Raw genomic sequence first — 25,024 nt, 5'->3', positions numbered from 1 at the left:
GGATGATGCAAACATCTGAGGCATCATCTTTACACAGGTCACATTCATACCTACTCAGGCACAAAAGGTACCACAAAAAGAGCTATCAACCATCAAAGGCCTCTTCTTGTACCACACCAAAACAGAGGACATGAGTGGAAAAGTACTGATAAGAGACGCACTCAGGTGAGCCCTCAAAATCCAGTTTCTGCACCAAGCAATCCAATCTCCCTAAAGCACAACTAGAGCAGAACTCACCAGGCACCAGGCTCCAGACTCTTGGAGAATCCAAGATTTCATAATCTACACATGTTAAATTTGCAAGTCAGGCTCATGGTAGATAAATTTTTTGGTCAAAGCCAAATGCAACCAAACTCACCACAAATGCTGCAGTTCAGTTAGTCCCTCAAACCACCCGATGTCCATAAGAACACCAAACACTGACTTTTTAGGCCAAGAATCTAACAGTATGGAAATATACTGACTGGGCTTAAGGGAAAGGAGGAGGGGAAAAAAAACAACAAAGAATAGAATAGAGACCTGAAGAACACTAGTCTCACCGACCATCATGTTTGACAACATGCTGGCCTCAGAGCAAGCAGAGATCAGAACTGCAGTCAAGGTATCCCCTACCTGCCTCCCCGCATACCGAAGTGCAAGCTTCCCGCTCACCAAAGCCTGGACATCTTCTGGGCTAGAAAAAAAGACATACTTGGTCAACTGCTCCAGGATGTTATGTTGCTAAGTACAGGTTTAGGAAAATTTCTTTTTCTCAGAATTGCACTAAGAAGACTCTGCCCACAGATGTAACTGGCCCCCACCCCTAAACCCATAAGCCCCTCACATTGCAGAAGCCAGGCTTTCCACACTCTGGCCAAAGTTCAGCACTAAAGAGTAGAAAAATTCCAACATTAAAAAGAAAGTCACACTGAACCTACCAAACTAATAGACCCAACAGGCAGAATGGCCAGTGTAAGTCAAATCTCAGTAAAACGGGTCTTAGTAAAACACACTCCCTGTGTAATCTGAAGATCCAAACAGAATCCTAGTCAATATCTCATTTATCCCAAAAGAATGTGGATAAATTCTCTAGAATTCTTTATTTAAAAAAATCTGTCATACTTACACCTCTATCTCACCTCTTCCTTAACCCACCCCCATTCCGGGTGGCCCAGCTGGCTGGTGCTGGTCTGAAGCTATTTCCTGGCCCCCTGTCCTATGCTCTGCAACTCTCCGGACAGAATAATTGCAGCCTCTAAGAGGGGCTGGAAAGGAAATTTCTAAAATCTGCCTCCCCGATTCTGAAAGACTAGCATGCAAAAGTGCCCTGACAACCTTCAATCCTCCCACCCTACCTCAACCAGCCTGAGAGGCGGCTGCTGCCGCTTCTGTAACTGGCCAAACTCTGCCCAAGCCATCTCGCCATGGCAGAAAAACTTAGTTGAAGCACTTGAGTTCTCATATCCCAAAGTTAATGTGCACCTACGTGTTGAGCATGATTTTGCACAGTAACATGTACTTCAGAGATGTGATGGCCTTGGGGCTATCGATGGAGTCATAACCCTCAAATGCCTCATAGAAATATGAGTATGCAGTTTTCCAATCCTTCTCCTCTGCTGCATGGATAATACCTGGAGATTAAAAAGAAAGGAGTAAGAACCACATGAAGTAATAGATCTACAAAAGATCAGAGCTAGGAAGGGCCTCAGAAATCTATCCCAACCTCATCTACTTATTGAAGAGGTCAGCAAAGTATAAAGGACCTGCCCTAAATCACTGTCAGCTAATGGGAAAGCTAGAATTAGAATTCAGGTGTTTGGCCTCCCAGTTCAACGTCATCTTGCCAATAAAAACTCCAAAGGAGTTAGAGACCCAACTCTAAAAACCATATAACATCTTTTCCCATGCTTCTCACCACCACTGCAGTGCTCCTCCTCCTATCTTTTGGAGCCACTAGAAAAGGCCATGTTTACCCTCCATGACCTCACCTTCACAGAACAGAAAGTTGACCCAAACATCCCTAGACTGCCGAAGGACCTGTTTTAATAACATCAACCATTTCTTTAAGGTAGCTTTTCTAAGCTTGACATTCTCATATGTAAGTAGCTTTCACAGAAGAAAGAAATTCAACCTCTTATATTCTCATTTCAGAGATTTGTCATTTATGGATGTGCTTTTGTTTAGATGTAATCAGTATGCAGATTTCACATAATGCCAAGTCCATGAACTTAACTGTTCACAGTTAAGAAGTATTTCCTAAGGCTAATACAACGTAGTTCATCAAACCAATTCTCTACTGTTTATAGACGCTGGGTTGCTCCCAACAAGCCTAACTTTGACTGAACCTGCTATTACTTCCAAGCTCTGCTATTACTTGGGATAATATGAAAATTACTTCTTTCTACCTTGGGAGGCATCTAAGACCTAAGATTCTGTATATCAGCTCTAATTCTGCCTCGTCCCTTATGAATTTCTAGACTTCAGTCCCATCTATCTGTTTACCACAGGGCTTCCCAACATTCTTCTCATCAAGGTACATGCAGCAAGTATGTGGCACTAGGGAGTAAAAGGATGAAACTGCTTACACGTGACCCCAAGGGACCAATGTTTCAGCACGCTTTTAATCCACCTGTCACATACCTGTGTGCCTGGCACCAGCTGGGAATAATCATTTATTGAGTGGTACGTGTCATACCCCAGTACTTTTACCCTACCCAAAAAGCCTCCTAACTTTGAGGCTGAAGGAATCAGATCCTTCTATTACTGTTCTTAACTATAGAGGCCTGGAGAAAACTTGCCCTTCTCTGCAGCTGAGAAGAGCTCCCTTCAAGAACACCCAACAAACTATTAAAACTGCTAAGCTAGATGAGAAAAATCCCCATTTTCCCATACCTCCCAGTCCAGAGCTAGAAGAGAACAGACCAGACCCAAAACAAGACTGGTTTAAAAACAAAATAAGGACCAAGAATTGGTATATCACTTTCCCACACACATTAGTAAACAGGGGCCACATTAGGACTATGAGCATCATGGTTGGCACATGAGGCTTATTATTTAAACAAACAAAAATATAAAACTAGACTCTCATTTGTCCAACACAAATATTAATGAGGGCCTACCACATGCCAAGTACTGATAAAGCTACTGTAGAGGAAATAAATGACTAAGGCCCTCAAGGAGCTCATAGTCTCACAATGGGAAATGGTCACCAAAACAGAAACAAGGAGATTAGCACCATAATATGTACAAAAGAATATACTTCCGATAGGGAAGTGAAAAGCAAAGAAGGCACTGAAGAGGAGATATCTGAGCTTGATCAAAAAGAATGCAAGGGAGTTTGCCAAGAAGACAAGATGAAAAGGGAAATTTCCAAGCAGAGAAGACAAAACATATAAAGGCACAGAAGCAGGAACACATGACATCATTTGGTGACTAGGACTGAAAACTAGAGATGACGATGGAAAGGAAGAATGCCCTCCTTTTGAATGCCATGTTAAAGTAAAATTTAGCCTGGGGATAATGGGGAACCACTGGAGAATTTTAAACAAAGGAGGTCCATGATCAGATTTGTGTTTCAGAAAAATTACTTCAGGACCAGTAAGGAAGATGGTTTGGGAAAAGTGACTAGGGACAGTAAGATAAGTAAAAGACTACCACAGTGATCTAGGCAGTGATTGTAGAGGTGGAAGAGAAAGGGCAGATTTGGAGACAGACTCAACCTGATCTGGCAACTGATTGGATAAGAGGAGTGAAGGAGAGAAAGGAGTCAAAATTACTCCAAAGACAACAGCTTTAGCAACTAAGTCAATCATGATACCATTAACTAAAATAGGAAATGTAGATAAGAATGGTTGAGGAGGGAGGAGTTAGATGATAATTTTGGTTTTAGAGGTTGAGACTGAAATACCTGTGGGACATTTAGGTATGTATATCCACTATGCAGCTGAAAATATGGATCCGGAATTTAGGAGAGAGGGAAGCTACTGGAGATCTAGATGAAAAGACCATTAGTGTGATGTGGTAGCTAAAGCCATGGGAGATTATAGCATTAGACAGGAGACAGGGAGAACCGGAAGAGAAAAGAACTAAGAAAACACTGGGAAATAGCCACACTTAAGAGGCAGTCAGAAGGAAGAGGAAACAGCAAAGTGTGACTGGGGATTAGTAGTCAAGGGAAGGGAACCAAGAAGACAGTGATGTCAAAGAAGCACAGAATGTTACACAGGGTCAAAATCCTCCCCAAAAGTCAGACGTAAAAAAGGAGGTACTGACTTCTTTCAAAGAGTCGATAGAGATACCAAACTAAGGATACTCTTTCAACTTTTTGAAGAAACTTGAGAGAAGAGACAGCAATTCAAAAAGGAGAAAAGGGGGCCAGCCCGGAGGTGCAGCAGTTAACTGCGCACGTTCCACTTCGGCAGCCCAGGGTTCACTGGTTCGGATCCCGGGTACAGACATGGCACAACTTGGCAAGCCATGCTGTGGCAGGCATCCCACATAAAAAGTAGAGGAAGATGGGCATGGATGTTAGCTCAGGGCCAGTCTTTCTCAGCAAAAAGAGGATTGGCAGCAGATGTTAGCTCAGGGCTGATCTTCCTCAAAGATAAATAAATAAATAAATAAAAAGGAGAAAAGTGGGCAAGCCCTGTGGCCGAGTGGTTAAAGTTTGCATGCTCCACTTCAACAGCCCAGGGTTTCACCGGTTCGGATCTGGGGTGCAGACCTAACACCACTCACTAAGCCATGCTGAGGTGGCATCCCACACAGCAATGCCAGAAGGACCTACAACTAGAATATACAACTATGTACTAGGGGGCTTTCGGAGAGAAGAAGAAGAAGTAGGAAAAAAAACAAGACTGGCAACAGATGTTAGCTCAGGTGCCCATCTTAAAAAAAAAAAAAAAAAAAGGAGAAAGAGCTGTGCTTTTTCAGCTGGGGTGGTTCAAAGACTGAGAGGAAGATTCAAGGGGAGAAGAAAGACTAAAGACTTACAATGAAACCAAAGGACAGGTAGAAGGATCAGTCTTGCTAAGGGGTAAAGATGGATAGTGATACAAATTCTGGAGAAGAAAGAGACACAAGGAGGGTTCACATAAAAATGACCTCTATTTCCTCTGAGAAATAAGATGCGAGTTCATCTCTTGCCCATGAAAGAAAGGCATAATGAAAGAGCAGCAGCTTAAAGAAAGTGCCAATATTTGGTCAAAGATGGATACTGAGATATGACCTTTATATTCATTTCGTTTAATCCTCACCACAATCCAATGAGGTACAATTATTATCACCATTTTACAGATGAGCTAAAGATAAATTAAGCAACTTGCCCAAAGTCACACAGCTAGAAATTGGCAGAACCAAACTTTCAACCTAGGAAAGTCGGTTTCTAGAGCTTCTGCTCTTAACCTCTGAATGACAAAACATGCCATTTGACACTCACAATACCCAAGAGGCAAGTAGGGCAGGTATTATCTCTCTTAATACAGACGTGGCAGGGATTGCAGAGAGGTAACACCAGGGCTTAAACTCATCTTCTGTCTTCAATTCCAGCCTTTCTTCAATAATGATAATAAATTATAACTAATAAAAGCTGCTGCCTACAAGAAAAAGTATTCTGCCAATCTATGGCCTCCTAGCCACAAACTTCACACACTCCATCAGAACGCTCTCCACACTTGACTGAAATTGGGGGGTCGTTCCTTAGCCCCGATCTGAGAGGCCCTTTGGAAATGTCCAACATGCTTTACAAAGATCTCCAAGTGACAAGAGACTTGGATTAGTCCAATCCTGGAAAGAAATGCTACTACCTCCTGAGTATGTGACTAAGATGGAAGTTAAGGCAGCTTTTTAAACCTAAGTGAGACCTCTCTAAGATCCTGGTTCTAACAATCAGGTTGCCTGGTCAACAATGGATAAGCATGTTATTAATGTATTTTAGGCAGTGAACAGAAAGTTAATAGGAGGGGGACAGCTAGTAAGAGAGGTAGCCTCCTAACTGGTTTTTCTGAGGAAGCTTGAGCTGACTCAGCCAATTTTATTCTCCAGTCCCCATTCCTTCCACCTGTGAGATAAGATGAACTTTAACAAAACATGCCATGAGTAGCTCTGAATGTTACCTGACTGCATATCCAAGGTGGCCTGCAATTTAGGGGGGCAGTAGATGGCATTTGCTGTGGTTCGAGCAGAGGTTAAGGCAGCTCGGGCTTTCGGCAGGTTGCTCAGGGCATGGTATGTTTTGCTTTCTAAAAGCTGTACTTCCACCAAAAGGGCTTTGTCATCCATCTTTTTCAACTCCCGCAGCAGCTGAGAACCTGAAGAAGGAAAAAATATATACTCCCTTGTTAGCCATAATCTTAATACCTTAATACTGTAAAATCTCCCTCTCCCACCCTCATATGAACACTCAGGATAAAGAAATCTGCCTGAACTCAAAAAGAGGTTATCTATTTACAAGAATTAAATTTTCTGCTAACGTGCTATCTTCTGAAAGAGAAACACAGATCTCTGAAGCTTTCTGCAGACTAAGAAGAACATCAGAGCCAAGAGTCCTATAGACTTACTGCTAAGATTTGAATACAGTGGGAATCTCCACCTAGAAAACGCTGAAATGAGTTATCCAGTTCAGACAGGCATTTGGTCTCACTCTCTTCCTATCCAGCAATTCCAAGACTACGTAAGAAACATGAGACACTAGTGTTGGTAGGGAAGGAATGTGTTCTGATCTATCAATGTTCTCCAAATACACCTTCTTCCCCGTCTCAGATAAGAAAATCAAATCCAAACAGACTTGCATCATATACAAAAATTAACTCAAAATGAATCAAAGACCTAAATGTAAGAGCTAAACCTATAAAACATAGGAGTAAATCTTTGTGATCTTGGGTTAGGCAATGATTTCTTAGATATGATACCAAAAGCACAAGCAACAAAAGAAAAAATAGATAAGTGGGACTTAATCAAAATTAAAATGTGTTTCATTGGCCACCATCAAGACAGTGAAAAAACAACTCATAGGATGGCAAAAAAAAAAAAAATATGTGCAAATCACACATCCAGTAAAAGACTCGTATCCAGAATAAACAATAAAAACACAACACAATTAAAAAATAAGCAAAGGATTTGAATACACATTTCTCCAAAGACATATAAATGGCCAATAAATACATGACAAGATGCTCAGCATCATAAGATATTACGGAAATGCAAATCAAAGTCTCAATGAGATACTACTTCACACCTACTAAGATGGCTAAAATAAAAAAGACAATATTAACAAGTGTTGGTGAGGATGAGGACAAACTGGAACCCTCATGCTTTACTGGTGAGATGTAAAATGGTGCTCCACTTTGGAAATCAGTTTGGCAGTTCCTCAAAAGCTAAACAGAGTTACCATATGACCCACAATTCCACTCCTGGGAATACACCCAAAAGAAAAAAATGTCTACATTAAACCTGTTCACAGCATTATTCATAACAGCCAAAAAGCTGAGAAAATCTAAATGTCCATCAACTGATTAATGGATAAATAAAATGTGGTATAGCCATACAATATTATTCAGCAACAAAAAGGAATGAAGTACTGATATGTGTTATAACATGGATGAACCTTGAAAACATTATGCTAAGTGAAAGAAGCTAATCACAAAAGACTACATATTGTATGATTCCATTTATATGCAATGTCTAGAACAGGCAAATCTACAGAGGCAAAAAGTAGATTAGTGATTGCCAGGGGAGGCAGCGGGGGTTGGCCAGAGATGATGGATGGGAATTATGGGAAGTGACAACAAACGGGTACAAGATTTCTTCCTGTAGTGATAAAAATGTTCTGAAATCAGACAGTGGTGATGGTTGCACAATTTTGTAAATATACTAAAAACCACTGGATTGAACACTTTAAAAGGGTGAATTTTATGGTTTGTGAATTATATCTCAATAAAAGTTATTTTTTTAATGCTACTTGTTTGAATCATATGAAAGTGCCAATTTGCAGGATAAAAACTGAATACTGGCAATTTTTTCAACTTAACAGATCAGGAAAGCCATGTTTTTCCATGTGGGGAAAATAATCCAAATCTACCCACTAATTTTTTAAAAAGCAGTAGGCGGAGATTTCAGGGTGTTTAAAGGCCACACAGGAGCAAGCCTTCAGTCAGCCCACTCCACCTTCCTTACATATTTGCATCCAATCAATTTCTTGATTTTTAAAATAAATTTTAAGTATAATTATAAACGGATGTAGTAAATGTGAGAGTAAAACACTTGCAATTTGACCCTATTGTTCTCCAAATTTGACAGATTAACTCTAGTTAGTTTCTTGGAACTTCCAAATGACATTTTTCCATGACAGATTCAGTAAATATAAGTTACCTTAAATCCTTCTTAGAAGTAGGCAGAATATAAATTAATATGTAACTAATAAGAGTAGACAGGTTCAGAATACATTCATTTAGCCAGCCAGGATGTTTTATTAATTTCTACCAGCTTACTTACCCAAATGCAAAGCTTCCTGGTACCTCTTGGTATCAAAGTACAAAGACACCAGTCTTGCCTAGGAAAGAGAAAAGGCATTGACTGATGGAAAGGGGGAAAAAAAGCCAAAGAAAGAAATCAAAGATTGACAGTCACAGAACTGTTACTGTTGAATATTCAAGTCCTGATGATAACACCAAATTTAGCCTAAAAAATTGTCTAGGGGCCAGCTCCGTGGCCGAGTGGCTGGGTTCTCGCGCTCTGCTTCAGTGGCCCAGGGTTTCGCCAGTTCGGATCCCGGGAGCGGACATGGCACCACTCACTGGGCCGTGTTGAGGCAGCATCCCACATGCCACAACTAGAAGGACCTACAACTAAAGATATACAACTATGTACTGGGGGGATTTGGGGAGAAAAAGCAGGAAAAAAAAGAACAACTCAAAAAAATTGTCTAGCTCATGGTATTATCTCCTATTATGGCCAGTGACTTTACCATGTCGCTGCTTACTTCTCTGAGCCAAGTAGCAAGTCTATCTCAAAACTTCCACCAGAGCAATTCTCATGAGTGGGACAACTACCAATAATCTTTGAGTGCCTGGATAATACAAGGTTGCTCAAAATACTCTTGATGAGGATGGTGTTACTTACATTCACAGTCTGTCTAACGCCTATAGACCTGAAATCAGTACTAATGTAGGCACATACCTCTAAAGCTTGGCGTAAGAAAGTTCTTTTCTCTGATTTGGCCCATTCGATGCACTCTAAACACAACTCGACCTGCAACAGAGAGACAGTGCATGCAACATTATGCCCTCACATTCTTCCCACAAACCTTGCTTTGGAGAACAGCTTTCACTCCCTCCTTATATATTACCTATGTTGCTCTATTTAATGTCTCAAGGGACATGCCCTGATCCACAGTATCTCAATGTTTAATGGTTATATCATAATGGAGAATCAACTCAGCTTTTTTACACACAAAGTATCTTTATGCTTAGATTGTGGTCCTCTCGAAAAGAGCTTCATCTTCAGAGATTCCTCTTCTACCTTCCCAGGAATGACTCAGAACTTCAACACATGCAGCCCTAGAATGTAGATTTCTACACTGGCTGAGGAATTTTTAAAGCAGAAATTTCTCCCTGAATCATTGCAATAGTAACAGTAATGTGTTAACATGAATGCACGAGTAATAAAGGGGAGAAATTCTCAGCCTAAGCACAAATGCCTTGTTCCTAACAGTTGCTTAATAAGAGTCAAAAGACTCAGTTGGCTCTTCCCTTTCAGATTCTAAGAAGTGAAACTAACCAATTCATCATGCCAATACAACAAACTTAGTTTGTATTAAAGGGAATAAAAAGAAATTAGAATTAGCCCAACACTTAAAAGGGCTTTTAACCTTTATTCAAAGGTGCTCTGAACCCCCAATGCTATCTGCCACCCAAGCAGTGAAGTACTGTGCAAAATAACTGGTTTAAAGCAGTGTTCTATGCTACATGTCTACATGCCATCAGGGATCCCTGATGTACTAGTTTTGAAAAAGTACATATTTAAGTACTGCAGGTCTTATGTCACTTCTGTTACTGCAAGTTTTGTATTAAGATTCCTAATCAGAGTGTAAGATAAAAAGAAAAGCTTTCTGGAGAACTAACTGCTAATATAACAGGTTTTTACGTAAACTCAAAGTTCTCTTAAGAGATGTTCTAAGGAAGGAAAAGTAAAGGGACGTAATCCAAACTGACAGATCTTCTGTCTTTAGATCCTAACTCCAAGCTCAGTAAATAAATGGATGACATTACATGGTATTTGGAGGATTCACCAGTAAAAGACTAAGTGAAACCTTTACAACTCACTGGAGCCCCCTGGTGGCTACTTAATCTCCAACTCTAAACTCAACTGACCTCATAAGTCTATAAAAACTAAAATAAAAGCACAATTCAGAGTTTCAAGTTACGTTCCGAAAAGCCAAACTCAAAGGAAAATCTCTATTCACGACATGAATGGAATCGAAAATACTTTGCTAAATATTTTTAGCAATGAAAGTACAGGAGTCATTAGTCCTACATGTCTCTGCAGGCTGAGAAATGCTTACTACCAATTTTACCCAGGGGGGTTTTTCAAACAATACAAAAATGAATCTCTAGGCTCCTGATTTCAGTAGTCTGGAATAAAGCTTGGCCACTGATGTATATTCCCGGTTAAGAAACACTGAATTCTACTCTAGCATCTCACCTGTCCCCATTTCCCTGACAGTCTAGATGTTAAGCAATTCACTCAAGGTCAGCTGCTGGACCAAAATGTTGACCCTATCTCCAATGCTCTTTCTACCTCAACCCAGGCTTAATAAATTCAGGTCACTACAGACATTCTTCCTAGAGCAGGGATTTCTTACAACATGAACTGTATATCTGTTTCAATTACAGGGTACGTGATTTGCATTATCTAGGACTGTAATTGGTGAAATCAGTGCTTCAGTTCTAAGGAAAAATTTTAAAGGCTATGGCGCTTGTGCACAGCTGTTTTGTTTGAGAGGCTTTGTGCTTTGTTAATGCTAACAATGACTGATAAAGGGGATGGAGAAGCCTGTGCTTCTGGAGGAAGCCCTTACTTGAGTACAGTCATGCATCACTTAATGATGTGATACATTCAGAGAAATGCAGTTAGGAGATTTCATTGTCAGCGAACATCTTAGAGTGTACTTACACAAACCTAGATGGTATAACCTACGACACACCTAGGCCATATGCTACTATTAATCTTATGGGACCACCGTCATTTATGATGTCCATCATTGACCAAAACATTGTTATGCGGTGCATACTTACACAGAAGCTTGACGTGGTCAAAATTACATATTTAAGTTTTAAATCAATTACACTTAACAATTTTTCTAACATTTCATCTAAATTCCTATGGGAAAAAAATGACTACCATTCTAAGTCTGAAATTCTCCAGCACAAACTCCTTTTTCCATTGAAATAATTGTTTTAATAACAAGATTTTTGATGTTAAGTTTCTTCAAATGTGCTGTGTTTCAGTGGGATACACTATATCAAACAATGGCTTTCCATAGGCAACTCCCTAGAGATCCCTGGAAGGTAAAGTTAATTCTGGAATTTCAGTTCACTATTTGGCAAGGGTGTGGTTCATTCTTCTTTCTCCCTTCCTTACCCCAATTCTCTGCTCCCCTCCCCTTGCAAACCACCCCATCCTCACTCACCCTCATACCCCATACATATCTTCACTTTCTAGGCTCTAAACCTTAGTCCTGCAATTGACCTGATCCTAACCTGAATCATATCAGCTTTCAGAATATGTCCGGTAGATCTATCTTGACTTATGGTTAGTTCCCAAATAGAAAAAGGCAGAGAAAATCCCCTCTCGCACACTTTTGGTAACCAACTCTCCAACACAAAACTCCTAGCTCTCTTAACAATGTTCTAAAACTTTGTATTTTGCTTCAAGCCTCAATACTACTATGACACTGATCCACCTATGATTTTCTCCTCTATCCTTTCCTATCACTCCAGGAATTTCAAAAGAACCTAGAATTTTCCAAGATGAAGACTATATCCAATTTCCCCAAGTCAGAGACCTTGAGTCACCCAGACAAATGTAGTAACAACACCCCATGCTTATATCTCAATTCAATAAACTCAAGTTGTAATTCAACAAAGTATCTCCTGAGCACCTACCATGGGGAAGGAATAATCCATACATTCCCTCAACAAATATTAGTTATGTAGCTCCTCTGGGCCAAACTACACTAAGTGCAGAGGATACAGCAGTGAATAGAACAAAGCAGCTATCCTCATGGAACTTACATTCTAAACAGGAAACAGATGCTAATAAGTAAAACAAACAGGAAGAAAAGCAGAGATAGGGTGATCATGAAAGGTCTCTGAGGAAGTGAGATGTTCGTGAAGATTTGAAACAATGTAAAGAAAAAAGCCACGTTAAGAGCAGGCTGAGAGCAATCAGGATGTATAAAAATGCCCCAAGGCTAGAACAATTTTAAAGTTATGACAAAAAGACGAGTATTGTATCTGTAAAGAAAGTAAAAGGGAGAACAGTATGCAGGGTGAGGTCAGAGGTAGCCATGGTTAAAGAATAGCCATATATTAGGAATGAGAAAGGCACTCTGGTACTGCAAGGTATGCAGTGCTTCACCTGAATGAGATTACATTACAGTAAAGAAGATAAGGCAATTGACAAGCAACTGGCACACAAGGCAAAAAAATCAGATGTACAAAATGCATGTGGGTCACTGAAAGAGTTAAGATCACACTGACGTTAACAAGGAGAGATTTCAGAGGAAGTGGAACTTGAGATGGGACTACGGAGAGGAAAAGGATAGCATGAGAAGCATAGACGGCTTGCTCAGCTAAGAGCCAGGCATCCAATATGGCTGACATGTTTGGTACATTTCATAAAGCAGCAGCAGATCAGCTTGCTGTGGTAGGTTGTACTGTAGAAAACCATGAAATATCTAATTCTTCAGGCAACGGGGAGAAGAAGAATATGTTCAGGGGGCTACTTGGTAGGATGTCTCTCACAATGGTAGTACGCAGAGTGGAATGAGGCTTTTACAGTAAGTCTAATTAAGAAATAATTAGAAACCAAACTAAATGGTTGTTGTCAAGACAGAACAAATAGAGAAGAGGTGGAGGGGCAGAGACTGAAGAAAGCTGAACTGACAGAATTTAATAAATAGTTGGATACTGAAGTTGGCTATGTTGAGTTTGAGATACAGGTAAAACAATCTGGATGATTCATAATATGTTCCAAAGCAAATAACCTATAATCCACCAAAATTACTAAAAGAAGTCCTGCTAAGTGGATTAAGACTCTGGCTCTTGATAAAAAGCTAAACTGCTAATTATCAAAAAACAGCCTTTACTTAGCACTAAAATGACACAATACCTTAAGAGTGTTTCCTTTCACCCAAGGAAAAGGAAGAAAGGTTTCTAGTTGACAAAAATGTAATGTGCAACAAACAATAGCAACATACAGACAGTGAAGGGAGGGCCTAACTGAACATGGAGTCACAAGATAAAGGCCAGTAAATCTCATTAGCCAATTATAGGAGAAGACTAAATTATGATTTGCATAGACTTCTACAAAGAAGTAGGAAAAACGATCATTAAACAAATGCAGTTCTATCCACTGAGTCAGCTTTGTTATACGGGAAGGGACAAATTCCAGAGACTTCAGTGTACAAAGGAGCAGCCTGAATAATTATTTTTACTGCCTAAAAAGTTCCAAGTAACATTTATTAGTCTATTTCAAACTAACATTTATTGATCAGCCCATTCTAAGGCACCCTATTTCAAACAAAAGATAATGCTACTTTTTCATGAAAACAAAGTACAATCAAAAAAAAATGTCAGAGTTAGATAAGACTAACACCCCTTTTTTAAAAAAATCACTTTATCTCTTAAATTATTCATAAAAATAATTCTAATGCTTTGGTTCAAAAGGCAGCCATCTAAACATTATCTGTTTTTGATCTACTATCATTAAACAGTTCCGCCAGTAACAAACCAACTTGAAGGCTTCTCTACAAATATATTTTCTAAAAATGAAGTTAGTTTATGGTTTTTAAACTAGGTTTCAAAGAATCATTAAGGCAAGAAACCAGATATTACAAAAGACAATTTCAAAGTGGAATCCATACATCCTGGGTTTCTGAAATCCCTCATTATTTACTCAATATGCTACTATGCCCTTTCATACCTTTTACTTGTACACCCACAGAAGCTACAGCAAACAATCAGACACATAACCAACTAGTAACTCCTACCCCTGCCCTTATACTATCCAACATTTTATATATTCGTTTATTGCCTGCCTTCCTCACTAAAATATAATCCTCATGACAGCACAGTGACTGTGTTTTTACAAATGTATCCCCAGTATGTGCAACAATACCTAACATACAGCAGGCACTCAACAAGTTCTGATCAATTTAGCTATAGGAAAGACAACAACTACATTCTTCCTACAAACAGATTCAAGCAACTACAATATACCCTGATTGAATCTGCCTCTTTTTACAGAATGATTAACTTTGGTAGTGTCTCCTTCTGCTGAAGTGTAGAAAATACAGCTATCTTTGAAAAGGTCAGAAGAGGCTCAGTGATTCCAAAGAGGCACTCTTCAATACAGCTCAGGGTCTCATCTGAATTTGTGGAGGAAATGTACAGGTACACCAGAGTCACTTCGGCACACATGAGACACAAACAGATGGATGCTCACCCCTAAAGAAAGGCATACACGCAGTCTAAAACACGCCAAAAAGGGAAGCCACAAGACTTAATTAGTGCTCACAAGGAGTTCTGTGACACAGAATGAAAGGTACCACAGACACAGAAAACATTACAAAGGTGTGGCAATACAATACCTCAAAGACAAGAATCAGTTTGTGACCCTGATGTAATGAGGATTCCAGAGACCACTGACAATCTCCACTTACAAAGCAAAGCATGGAACAGACCCAAAGTATCAAATGCCCTGTAACAAAGAGAAACTGACTTGATAAGGCCTAAGCTGTCCCTTCCACATTAGTACCACAGCGCAGGCGGCATTTCTTCCACTGAAACAGACTTTTTTCCACATTGTCTACTTCCTGACATTACAGTAACTTACCTCCTGCCCTGTAGCTGCTTCCATATCAAGAAACAGATCAAGAAGAGATCGGACCAAGCGAGCTGCTTTAGCCTTGCTGATGGAATTCAAGAAGGGTCGCACATACTTCAGGAGTCCTCCAAGCTCTGTGTGGAAAGCAATTCAGAAAGGAAAAAGTAAACATCAATATTAGGTATAAAACACCCACTAAAAAAATGACCCAAGATCATAAAATCAGTACTTATGTCACCGGAATCAGTCTAAATGAAACTTAGTAGGAATTTAAAGCATTCTTAGCAGGTAACAAAGTAGATAAAACACGATGACAACATACACCAAATCTGTATTCTATTCTCCACTCAGCCTCTGGATTACTATGAGGACCCTGGGAAAAGCACATGTCTCTCTGCCTCAATTATCTATCCTAATGAAAGATAAACAGCAAAGTAGTCTCTGAGAGCAGTGCTCTCGAACAAGAAATGTGCTGTGCCTCTACTGCCTTAGACAAAATCACTTCCCCACAACCAACAAATTTGATCAGGTTATAGGAGTATTTTTTTTTCCCCCAAGTCTGCCCTAGCAGTTCTCTGTAAACAGACAAAAGTTTTCAATTCCAGGTTCCCTTCTTCCTCCGTTCTCTAAGTATTCTCCAGCCTTTCAGCATTACCACTTCCCTAGCACTCTTCTGAATAAACTTTTCACGTAAAAGTTAGGGTGTTTTTCCCTTGAAGTTATACTAAACCCTTTTAAAATTCCTCATTAATCTGAAAAAATAAATCTTAAACTATGACCAAAAACGGTGTCTAGCACAGAGGTTTGTTTCCTCTTGTATAAGAAAAGAGGGTGATACAATAACTCTAAGGGAGCATCTTTAGAAACAAGAGTAAAAATTAGAGAAGACTTCAACTAAACAACTCAGGAAGCACTTTCGGAATGTAGGTTAAAATTACTTTAGTGCCACTGCCTCTTTAAGATTCTCCAATTGTAGACTCACCCTCCTGAGAACTGTAATTCAGGGCAAGCAAACCTCACCCTCCTGAGAATGCTAATTCAGGGTCCTGAAATCCTCATCTACCTGAATAGTCACAGGACGCATAGGACTGTGTCAGATACAAAAGGAACTTCGTACAGAGTGGAAAAGTTCATCTTTCCCTTCACTCCCCAGTACTGACCTCTGATTCTACCTGTCTAAAGTTTTTCCCCACCTGTCACTCCATTCACCCCTACATAGACTACACACACTCCTGCTTTCATGCCTCACCCATGCTGCATTCCATCTGGAACTTCTCAACCTATGTAAATCTTAGATTTCCTTTTAGGTCCAGCTAAAGTCCTATTGACTCTTCCATGCCAACTCCAAGCTACAGTGATTTCTCCCCCTCAAATTCTTTTTGCATGCACACAAATTTCATTTATATTATATAACCGCAGCTTTTTGAAAAGTAGTCTAGTACAATGTCCCTTCTCCCACAGCATTTTCTACTATGCTTGAACAATCCTAAACAATCTCGAGTGACAGAAATGTTCTGAAAGCAGATTATTCCAATGTTGGTTAAACTAAATTGTTCTTTTCTGAAACATGAGTCTATACCCTTCTAGATGGCTTCAAATATTTGAAGATAACATTTGAAGATATCATTTCTATCTCCCTAACTTTCCCTTTCTCCAAACTAAACATCTTTAGCAACTTCAATTGTTTCCTCCAAAGTCCTGGTTTCTAGATTCCTTACCACCTCAGCTGCCTTCCTCTGAATAAACCAGTTTGCAAACGTACCACTTGTGGTATCCAGAACTGAAAACAATGCTCTAGGTAGGGTCTGACCAGTAGAGTCATGGCTTAATTCTCTTGATCTGGCCACTACACGTAACACAAGATGGCATGTTTTGCTTTTTCTAATAGCACTCTTTGTTCAGACTAAATCCAATAAGGTCTTTTCTGCATAGACAGGTAATTCCCCACCTTCCTCTCTTTTGATAAATACCTTAAGTATATATATAACTTTATACTCAGCACATTGAATTTAATCTTGCTGGCTTTGGCGATAACTCTGAATCTTAATTCTGTCCTCTAGCGTACTGAGTGTTCTACAAAAATAAGCACACCTTCTGAAATGGCTTTAGCCATATGCCAGAGGCCGACCAGAAGAACATGGACAGATCCCATAACATAATGCTAGAGACTTCCCTCCAGGTTGACAAATGATCCATTTGTCATTCTAAATTCATCCTGTACCTGTCATTAATATTATGACAAATGTTCAAATACCCTGTTTACATCAGACATGTACATAGTGTGTATCATTCCTCTAACCCAGAGGTTGGAAAACTTCTGTGAATGGCCATATAGTAAATATTTTCAGCTTTACAGGCATATTATCTCAGTGGCAGTTACTCAACTCAGCCATCGCAGTGCAAAAGCAGCCATAGACAATATGTAAACAAATGGCGTGGCTATGTTCCAACAAAACTTTACTTACAAAAACAGCTGGCAAGCCACTGTCTGTGGAGCCCTACAAATCTACTGGTCTGATGAGGCTAACCAAAGAGAACTAAAGTGAGTTCGGAAGACTCTTTTCTTAATAAACCCAGTGTTTTAAGTGATTAAAACCTACTTATCAAATACTCTGTCCCAAAACTTTACTGATGATCACCAGTTTATAATGTCTAGAATTTATTCTTCTCATTACCTTTTTGAAAAGGAATAATGTCTGCCCATCAGTTTCCTTCTACCTCTCTAACCTCCATGATTTTTCTCAGAATAATAATAGAGGCTCTATAAATATATCTGCTAGAACTATTCTATTGATATTAAATGACAGAAATTGTCAGAGCCTAGAGACCTGAACTTATTTAAAGAGACTATCTGCTCTCTCTTCTCTCACCTACCTTAGTTTTAATTGTCTCTTTCTGATGTTATTTCTATCTCTTTCTTTTTCAAAATCATTTTCCTACCTGGAAAAGGCAGAAGCAAAACATGCGCTAAGCAGTCTGCCTTTCTCTCTAGCACCTGCTGGCATTACAGTATTTTCTCCAAGCACTGAGTGTTATTCATCTCACCCTAACAGAGAAACAAATGACCTCTTAGTTGCCAAAAGACTCAGTTCACTTTTCATTTTAGTCTACTACTGTTTCTTATTCATTCTTGGTTATATTCCCTGTTTATTTCCATTTTCATACATACTGAATTAAATTTTTTCAATTCCCATAGAATCATATTGACGACTTCCTCCTATTCGTGAGATTATTTGCAATTATATGACCAGAACTTCCTTTTTAGAACCTCACAGAACTCAAATAATCCTTCTAAGAGTCTCAGGCTATGAAATCTACAGATTCTGAGCCTACGCATCATGTCTGATGATTCTCATCACTACTTTCAATCACTATTAGGCATCAGACATTGCCTTATTCACTAACTCCCAAGTGACTGCTGTCGGTCAGGAACCCTATCTTAAACTCTTTGAGTAGAGTATTTAGCAGAGTGCTAGCCATATAATAAACGCATAATAAAACAAAATTGAAGATTAACGGAACAGACATATTTTCTGTTCTCTGGGAACCCAAAATCAAAGGAAACAACACAAACCTACCAATTATTAATAGCAAAGATAGGTAAATGAATGCAGGCCCCCAGACTTCCTTAGGGTTTCTATTGTATGTACCCACACTCATCAAACTCTTTCTTAGAAAACAATGATAAGTAACCTGGACAAGTTTTTGAAAGTCCTCAGGATTCACCTGTTAAATTCCAACAGGGTTAGCTGTACACTTCTAAACTGCTCAGGTACTGGGTCACAAGGAGGGGAGGGCAAGGAATAAGGAAAGCAAAGCAAGAAATAGGAATTTCAAGCAAAACAGTAAGATTTTTGGATAAATTTTCTGAAGCACTGCCTATACTACATGCTGTTTTTAATTATCCACGCTAGTGGAGGAAAACAGACATTTGAATACTTCAACAACAGAAAAGCCTTAAATCACTTCAGCTGGCTTTCTAATTCTTTCAGGAAAATTACCTTATTAATTATATTTTGTATGGACTAATTATCAAAACTGTTTTGCAACCTCCAAGCTCACACTGATAGGCAAAAGGAAACCATAAATGTTAAATAGTAGAGAAGTCAGCCTAAAATGAAAAAACCACCACCATCTACCACTGATAATGCATCAGTGGATAACTATGGAAAACAATAACCATTATACCATGAGGCCACAGGCTCTGAAGTGGGACTATATGGGTTCAAATCCTGGCTCTCCCACATACTAGTTGAGCGACCTTGGGTCACGTTTAACTTTTCTCTACTTAGTTTCCTCAGATGTAAAATGGATAAGAGTATCAAGTTGTTTTGAAGAATTCAATAAGCTAAACGATGTTTGTGCTTAACCAGTGACTAGTTCATTATAAGCACAGAAAAATTGTTATTATACATATTTTTAAATGATATTTTAAATAAGATACAAGACCCATATAAAAACTTCTTCCCAACTTCATACATCTTTAAGCAACTTTCTACTGATTGAGCCTAATAATTAATAAGTTAGTCATTGTTAATTGGGAAAATCCCAGTTCTCAAGTTCAAGAAGTTTTGCTAACTTGTACCTATCATTCTCTTGGGTAACAACAAAATTTTGGGGAAAATAATTCATGAGGTCACTTATCAGAACTTAATCCATTCTATGAGCCAGCCCCATGACACAGCGGTTAAATTCAGACATTCCACTTCGGCAGCCTGAGGTTCGCCAGTTCGGATCCTGGGTGCGGATCTACACACCGCTTGTCAAGCCATGCTGTGGCAGGCGTCCCACATATAAAGTAGAGGAAAATGGGGATGGATGTTAGCTCAGAGCCAGCCTTCCTTAGCAAAAAGAAAAAGGAGGACTGGTGACAGATGTTAGCTGAGGGCTAATCTTCCTCAAAATAAATAAATAAATATTTTTTTAAAAAAGAACTTAATGCATTCTAATCAGATAAGTTCTAAATTTACTTTAAAGTTGACAAAAATCATCTATTCTAAGTTTAAGCAGGCTTCTCTCTAAATACTATTACCACTTCACTGGTCAAAGGCCATTCCTGGTCAACAGGACTCTCTCATTCCAAGGACACACCCAGCAGAATATCATCTCGAGCCCAGAAAGTCAATGGTTCAATTACAGTTAGAATGTTTGGGCAATGACATGGACAAAGTCCTAGGTACCAGTGGAGAAATCTTGGGAAGGCTCTTTCCAGTTAATGTCTTACTCATTCTGTATCAGAAAAAAAGGACAGCAAGTCACTTACTTAAATGCCAAATCCCTAGTCATTTTCAAGTCAGGGGCCTAAAGGCACTATCCACCTTAAATCTATCTAAGCTGCTCAGTGAAATCACTGAAGACTGCTGCTGCCTGTATATAAGGGGATACAGTGATAATTCACAGCAGAAACAAATCACAGCTCTCTGCATTCCAACAGGAACAGGATTTTCCCTCACCTGCAGAACAAAACTCTCCATGAAAGAACTGAGTTTAAAGGCCACTTAACTTCCTGCTCAAAAACTCAAGTTCAACAAGTTGGCAATAAAATTGAATTATACCACCAATAAATTACGTGGATGCATTCCTATGTTGCTTTACTACAACAAAAACTTGAAACGTCACCCAGCATTTCAGGTAAAAGAGGAAGCAATCCATTTGTAGCACTTACCTGCAGCTTGACCCGTCTTCGCCAGGAGAGACCCCAGTTCCAGGATGCTCTGCTCTTTGACCTGCACTGCCTCCTCATCATTCTCCTGAATGTCACGCTTCACTGGGAGAGGAAAATGCAAACCCTCTTAAAAACTGACAAGAAAAATGAAGACTGAGGGAAATTTCACCTTCACAAGACCAATTACAAACAGTTACCAAAAGACAAATTCTACAGAGCCTAAAAATAAAAAACTCTAAGAAAAAGTAAAATCGTCATGTAGTTCATGTCCCATGTAAATGGTAAAAACGGATTCCTCTCTTTGATTTTAAACGTGCCTTGTTCTTCTGTCAATTAGAATTCCCCTTACCCACTTACACTGAGATTTCTGTTGCAGTCAACTGGTTAAAGCAAAATACGAACAAGACAAGTTCTCCATACTTGTGTTAAGTCCCATTGGTAGGCATTACGTCATGTGAAACCTGTGCATAACACAGGTTTGTGCATCTACCTGCCACAAACTAAAATCAAATGATCAAGTTACAGATGACCATAAAGTCACAAGTCTTTCAGTAAACTTCAGGCCTGTGGAAAGCCTCAGCTGATGGATGTGTTAGGGATGAGCAGTTCTACAAAGCCACTCAGGAAAAAACTCCATGAAAGCTCCAGTGTGACCCTTAGGAGGGACTGCTCCTTTAAAAGGGATTCAGGACCTGTCAAATAACTTTGTGTTATCTGTCCCACTTTCAACTGTTAACAACTATTCTACACTCGAACACTGATTAGCCTCTCCAATTTGTAGTGACAATTTCTGTGATCATCGCTAGCTATTACTTCTCTTATAAAGCATCATGACTTGACAAAAACAAGACTTTGATACTCCATGATGGAGTCCGGAAAAAGTAAGGCTGTCAAGCAGCATGACTCAAGCTTGCTGGAACAGGAAAGCTCGCAGGGAACTCTTTCCTAGTATAGTGGGCAAGCAAGAAATACTCTCATTGTAACGTTTACCCTAACTCCCACTTTATAAAAGTCAAAATACTAGGCACTAGGCACACACAAAAAAATAAAACCCATGCTTCTCACATTAGTTCTAAATATGAGTGTGCACTCACATTTAAAATAAAAATACCTATGTAACAGTGACTGAGATGACTCTGGTTCTATGACTGTAACTGACTAAAGTCAAGATCAGAACTTCAAAATGAAACACTATTTACCAGTATCATCCATTCACAGTTGCACCTAAACCCCCCTCCTTTTCTAGCACCCCCAAAGATAAAGACATCAAGATCTTGTCATTGTCCGTTCTCCACGCAAGTCAGGAGTACCAAAATTCAACAGACTACTAAGTCAACATAAAAGCCAACATCCTGCAGGTCCCACATGCATGTGCATCCTCGCACTACCTGTTGATCCCATTCGAAGCTTCTCAAGCTACATTAAAAAGATCACATTACTACACGAGCAGTGAAGAGCTAGCCCACGCCCTAATTGAACCCTTACGACCGAAGAGTAAAAGCCTTCTCTGTCATCATAAATTTATCTCTGTCCATACCTGAATCCCAGAAGAAAGCTGTCAGAAGCGACTGGCTGGGACTCCTATTTCAGTTTTCCTGTTGTGTGCAAGGTGTAAAGCAATCACACCAGTGTCAGGAAAATTCTCTTTCATTTCTTCCAGCAATGTGCAGCCGGCCTGTTCCAAGAGTTCCCTGCACTCCACGACTGACAACTAACTCCCTGAACTCACTTCCAGCCACTACAGGGGAGACTGGGTCGATTAGTCACCTCCTCTAGCCGGGCGGTCCCACCCAGCATCTCGCCCTTCACCCTCCTCAAACCAAATGCCCCCTCGGCCACCTCCTTATCCAGATGCCAATCCGAGGTGCGCGTCCCCTCGGCATTCCCACATTCAGAAAAACGCCCCCCTTTAGCCGAGCCTCCCGTCGCGAGGCTGGGGAGAAGTCGCAGCTCCCGCGTCCCGCGGAAGGGAACTCCAAGAGAAACGCGAGTGCGAGCGCTCCCACCCGAGCGGGCTGCGCTGATAACAAGGGCGGGAAATGCCCGTCCACAGCGGGTTTCGCCAAGGCCCTTCAACTCGAGGCGCTCAGACGAGCTCGGGACAAGCCGGCCGGCCAGCACTGCCCCCAGTCCCGGGCCAGCCGGCACGGGCCAGAGCGGGAGACAAGGTTGGGGAGCAGGGCGGCCCCGGCTCGGCCCACTTTCACACCCCACGCTGAGCCCACCGTGAGTCAGCAGCCGGCGAGTGGACGCCGGGGTTGCCTCGGGGCTTCCCACCGAGGGGGCACCCGGGGGGCTCCAAGGACCTCCGAGCGGCCTATGCCCCCGGCCCGGCCCCCCTCACTCACACACAGTGAGTCAGCAGCACCAGAGCCGGCTAGCCCGGCCCCGCTCCGCCGTCGCCGACCGACACAAGCCGAGCGGGGTCAGCGGCGCCAGGGAGGGGGCGCGGCGACCTTTACCGATGGAGTGGAGAATGTCGATGGAGGCCTCCCGGTCGGTGCTGAGCAGAGACTGGGCTCTCTGGAACTCCACCACCGCCGCCGCCGCCATCTTACCGCTCTCACACCGTCCCCGGCCGCGGCCGCCGACGCCGGAAACACACGCCCGGAAGGCCCGCCCTCGCGTCCCTCCCACCCCCTTGTGGCCCCCCGCCCCTTCCTCCGTTCCCAGAGCACCACGGGAGTTGTGGTCTCTCCGCCGGGCGAGGGTGACCGGTGAGGGTGAGGGCTGGGGCGCCTCGCTGGTGGGCGGCAAGCTCTCCAGCACCGCCTAGTGGCTGCCCGCAAATAAAAAAGAGGATGCCTAAGATTTGGAGCTCAAGCCTAGTCCCCCACCCACCCCAAAAGAGGCCTGAACTCCGACTCCCCTCTCTCGCCCTTGAGGGGAATTTTTGAGCACCGGGCTACGTATTCATTGAAAGCTGTTTGGCTTTCTTTGTAAGTTCCACGTTTAACCATTCACTCGGGGCAATAAACGATCTTATAAAGTGCTCACGATGTGGCAAAGAATAGCACCATTCAAATGCGTTCAAGTATCTAACAACATTCGTTCCACACACGTACACACACACACACTTTCCAGGCTACAATCCTAGCCAGCCTGTGGCTAAACCCACCACTGTCAGAGAACACTGATATTAGAAAGTGAAATATCTTTGCCCCATTCACTCAATAAATCCCTCTTGGGAGTCCACAGAGAAGCCTAACAGCTACCTGAACTCCTCAGCTCAAAAAAGAAAAAACGGATTTTTCCCCCAATATCTCCAGTCCCTTCACCTAAAATCACAGATACCTGAAAGGCCGTCAAGCGGAAGGAAAAAAGACACTCCATGTGACCACTGAGGGTTGAGCCTAAGGGAGAGGCTAAAAATGTAAGAGGCAGTTCAATACGAGGAAGATCTTTCTCCCGGGGAAGACAATCCAAAAACGGAATATGCTGGCTCCTAAAGGGACATGTAAAGGGAACCAACATTGCACTCCTCTGTGACTGGGTTAGGCAATTTATGTATTTATCTCCTTTTATCCTCCCAACAATGTTCTGTGTAGAAAGCATTATTTACACCCTTTGCATAGATGAGGAAACAGGGGGTTTTAAGCGATTTGGTGAAGCTCATATGGTAATTGACAGAGATGAGATCTGAGCGTTAGGGAATGCTTTCCTAGTTCCTAGATGTGTTCATATGAAAACTGGATAACATCTCATCAAATTGTCATAAACAGGATTCACGATGTTGATGGAGAATTAATTTAAATGGCTTCTAAATTTCTCCTAACCCTGATATTCCATGAATCTCAGTGTAAAATCTTGCCTTTGCTCAAAAAAAAAAAGCATTCCTCCCTTATCAATTTGGTGTGCAATCAACAATATTGTACCAGAATGTTAATGGGCTATAAAATTCCAAAGCTCAGAACAACAGGCCATAAATATCTCCACCTTCTAAAGAAAAGCTACCAGTTACAGCCCAAAAAACTTGCTAAAAAGTGATTAGACCAGTCCTGAAACCATCCACTTCCAGCATTCCCCAGGGAGACCTAAAAATTCAAAAGGAATTCATTAGAAGAAATCATAGAATAGGATAGAGTGCTCACCTCACTACAAAGAGGGAATACTACACAAGACTGGGGGTGTCTGCCAGATCTTTCTACCAACTGTGGGAACTTATACGCCCATCTGTGTACAACCACTATGGGGAGAGTTTTGAGGTGAGCCGGACATGTCTCTTGGAGTTTGGGGCTTTCATGCTCATTCGCGAAGATGATTACCCACTTTTGG

General features: G+C 41.0%; 1 protein-coding gene across 2 annotated transcripts in view; it reads right to left on the bottom strand.

Moving 5' to 3' along the window:
- Positions 1-23,510, bottom strand: part of PSMD11 (proteasome 26S subunit, non-ATPase 11) — a 29,510-nt gene extending 6,000 nt beyond the window's left edge. The window contains exons 1-8 of one of the 2 annotated variants that reach the window (XM_014862183.3): positions 23,212-23,510; positions 20,750-20,851; positions 15,094-15,218; positions 9,154-9,225; positions 8,470-8,527; positions 6,093-6,287; positions 1,466-1,610; positions 613-673 (exon numbers count right to left, since the gene is read on the bottom strand). In XM_014862183.3, the coding sequence (XP_014717669.1) occupies positions 613-673; positions 1,466-1,610; positions 6,093-6,287; positions 8,470-8,527; positions 9,154-9,225; positions 15,094-15,218; positions 20,750-20,851; positions 23,212-23,302 (849 nt within the window). In that variant the 5' untranslated portion in view covers positions 23,303-23,510. The remainder of the gene's footprint in view (positions 1-612; positions 674-1,465; positions 1,611-6,092; positions 6,288-8,469; positions 8,528-9,153; positions 9,226-15,093; positions 15,219-20,749; positions 20,852-23,211) is intronic. The other variant, XM_044744540.2, reaches the window with a different exon arrangement.
- Between the last annotated feature and the right edge of the window lie 1,514 nt (positions 23,511-25,024).

The sequence above is a fragment of the Equus asinus genome, chromosome 13 (genome assembly GCF_041296235.1).
Source record: "Equus asinus isolate D_3611 breed Donkey chromosome 13, EquAss-T2T_v2, whole genome shotgun sequence".
In the NCBI taxonomy this organism is placed as follows: Eukaryota; Metazoa; Chordata; class Mammalia; order Perissodactyla; family Equidae; genus Equus; species Equus asinus.
Note: the sequence above shows the minus strand (reverse complement) of the source record. Positions and strands in the feature narration are given on the sequence as shown.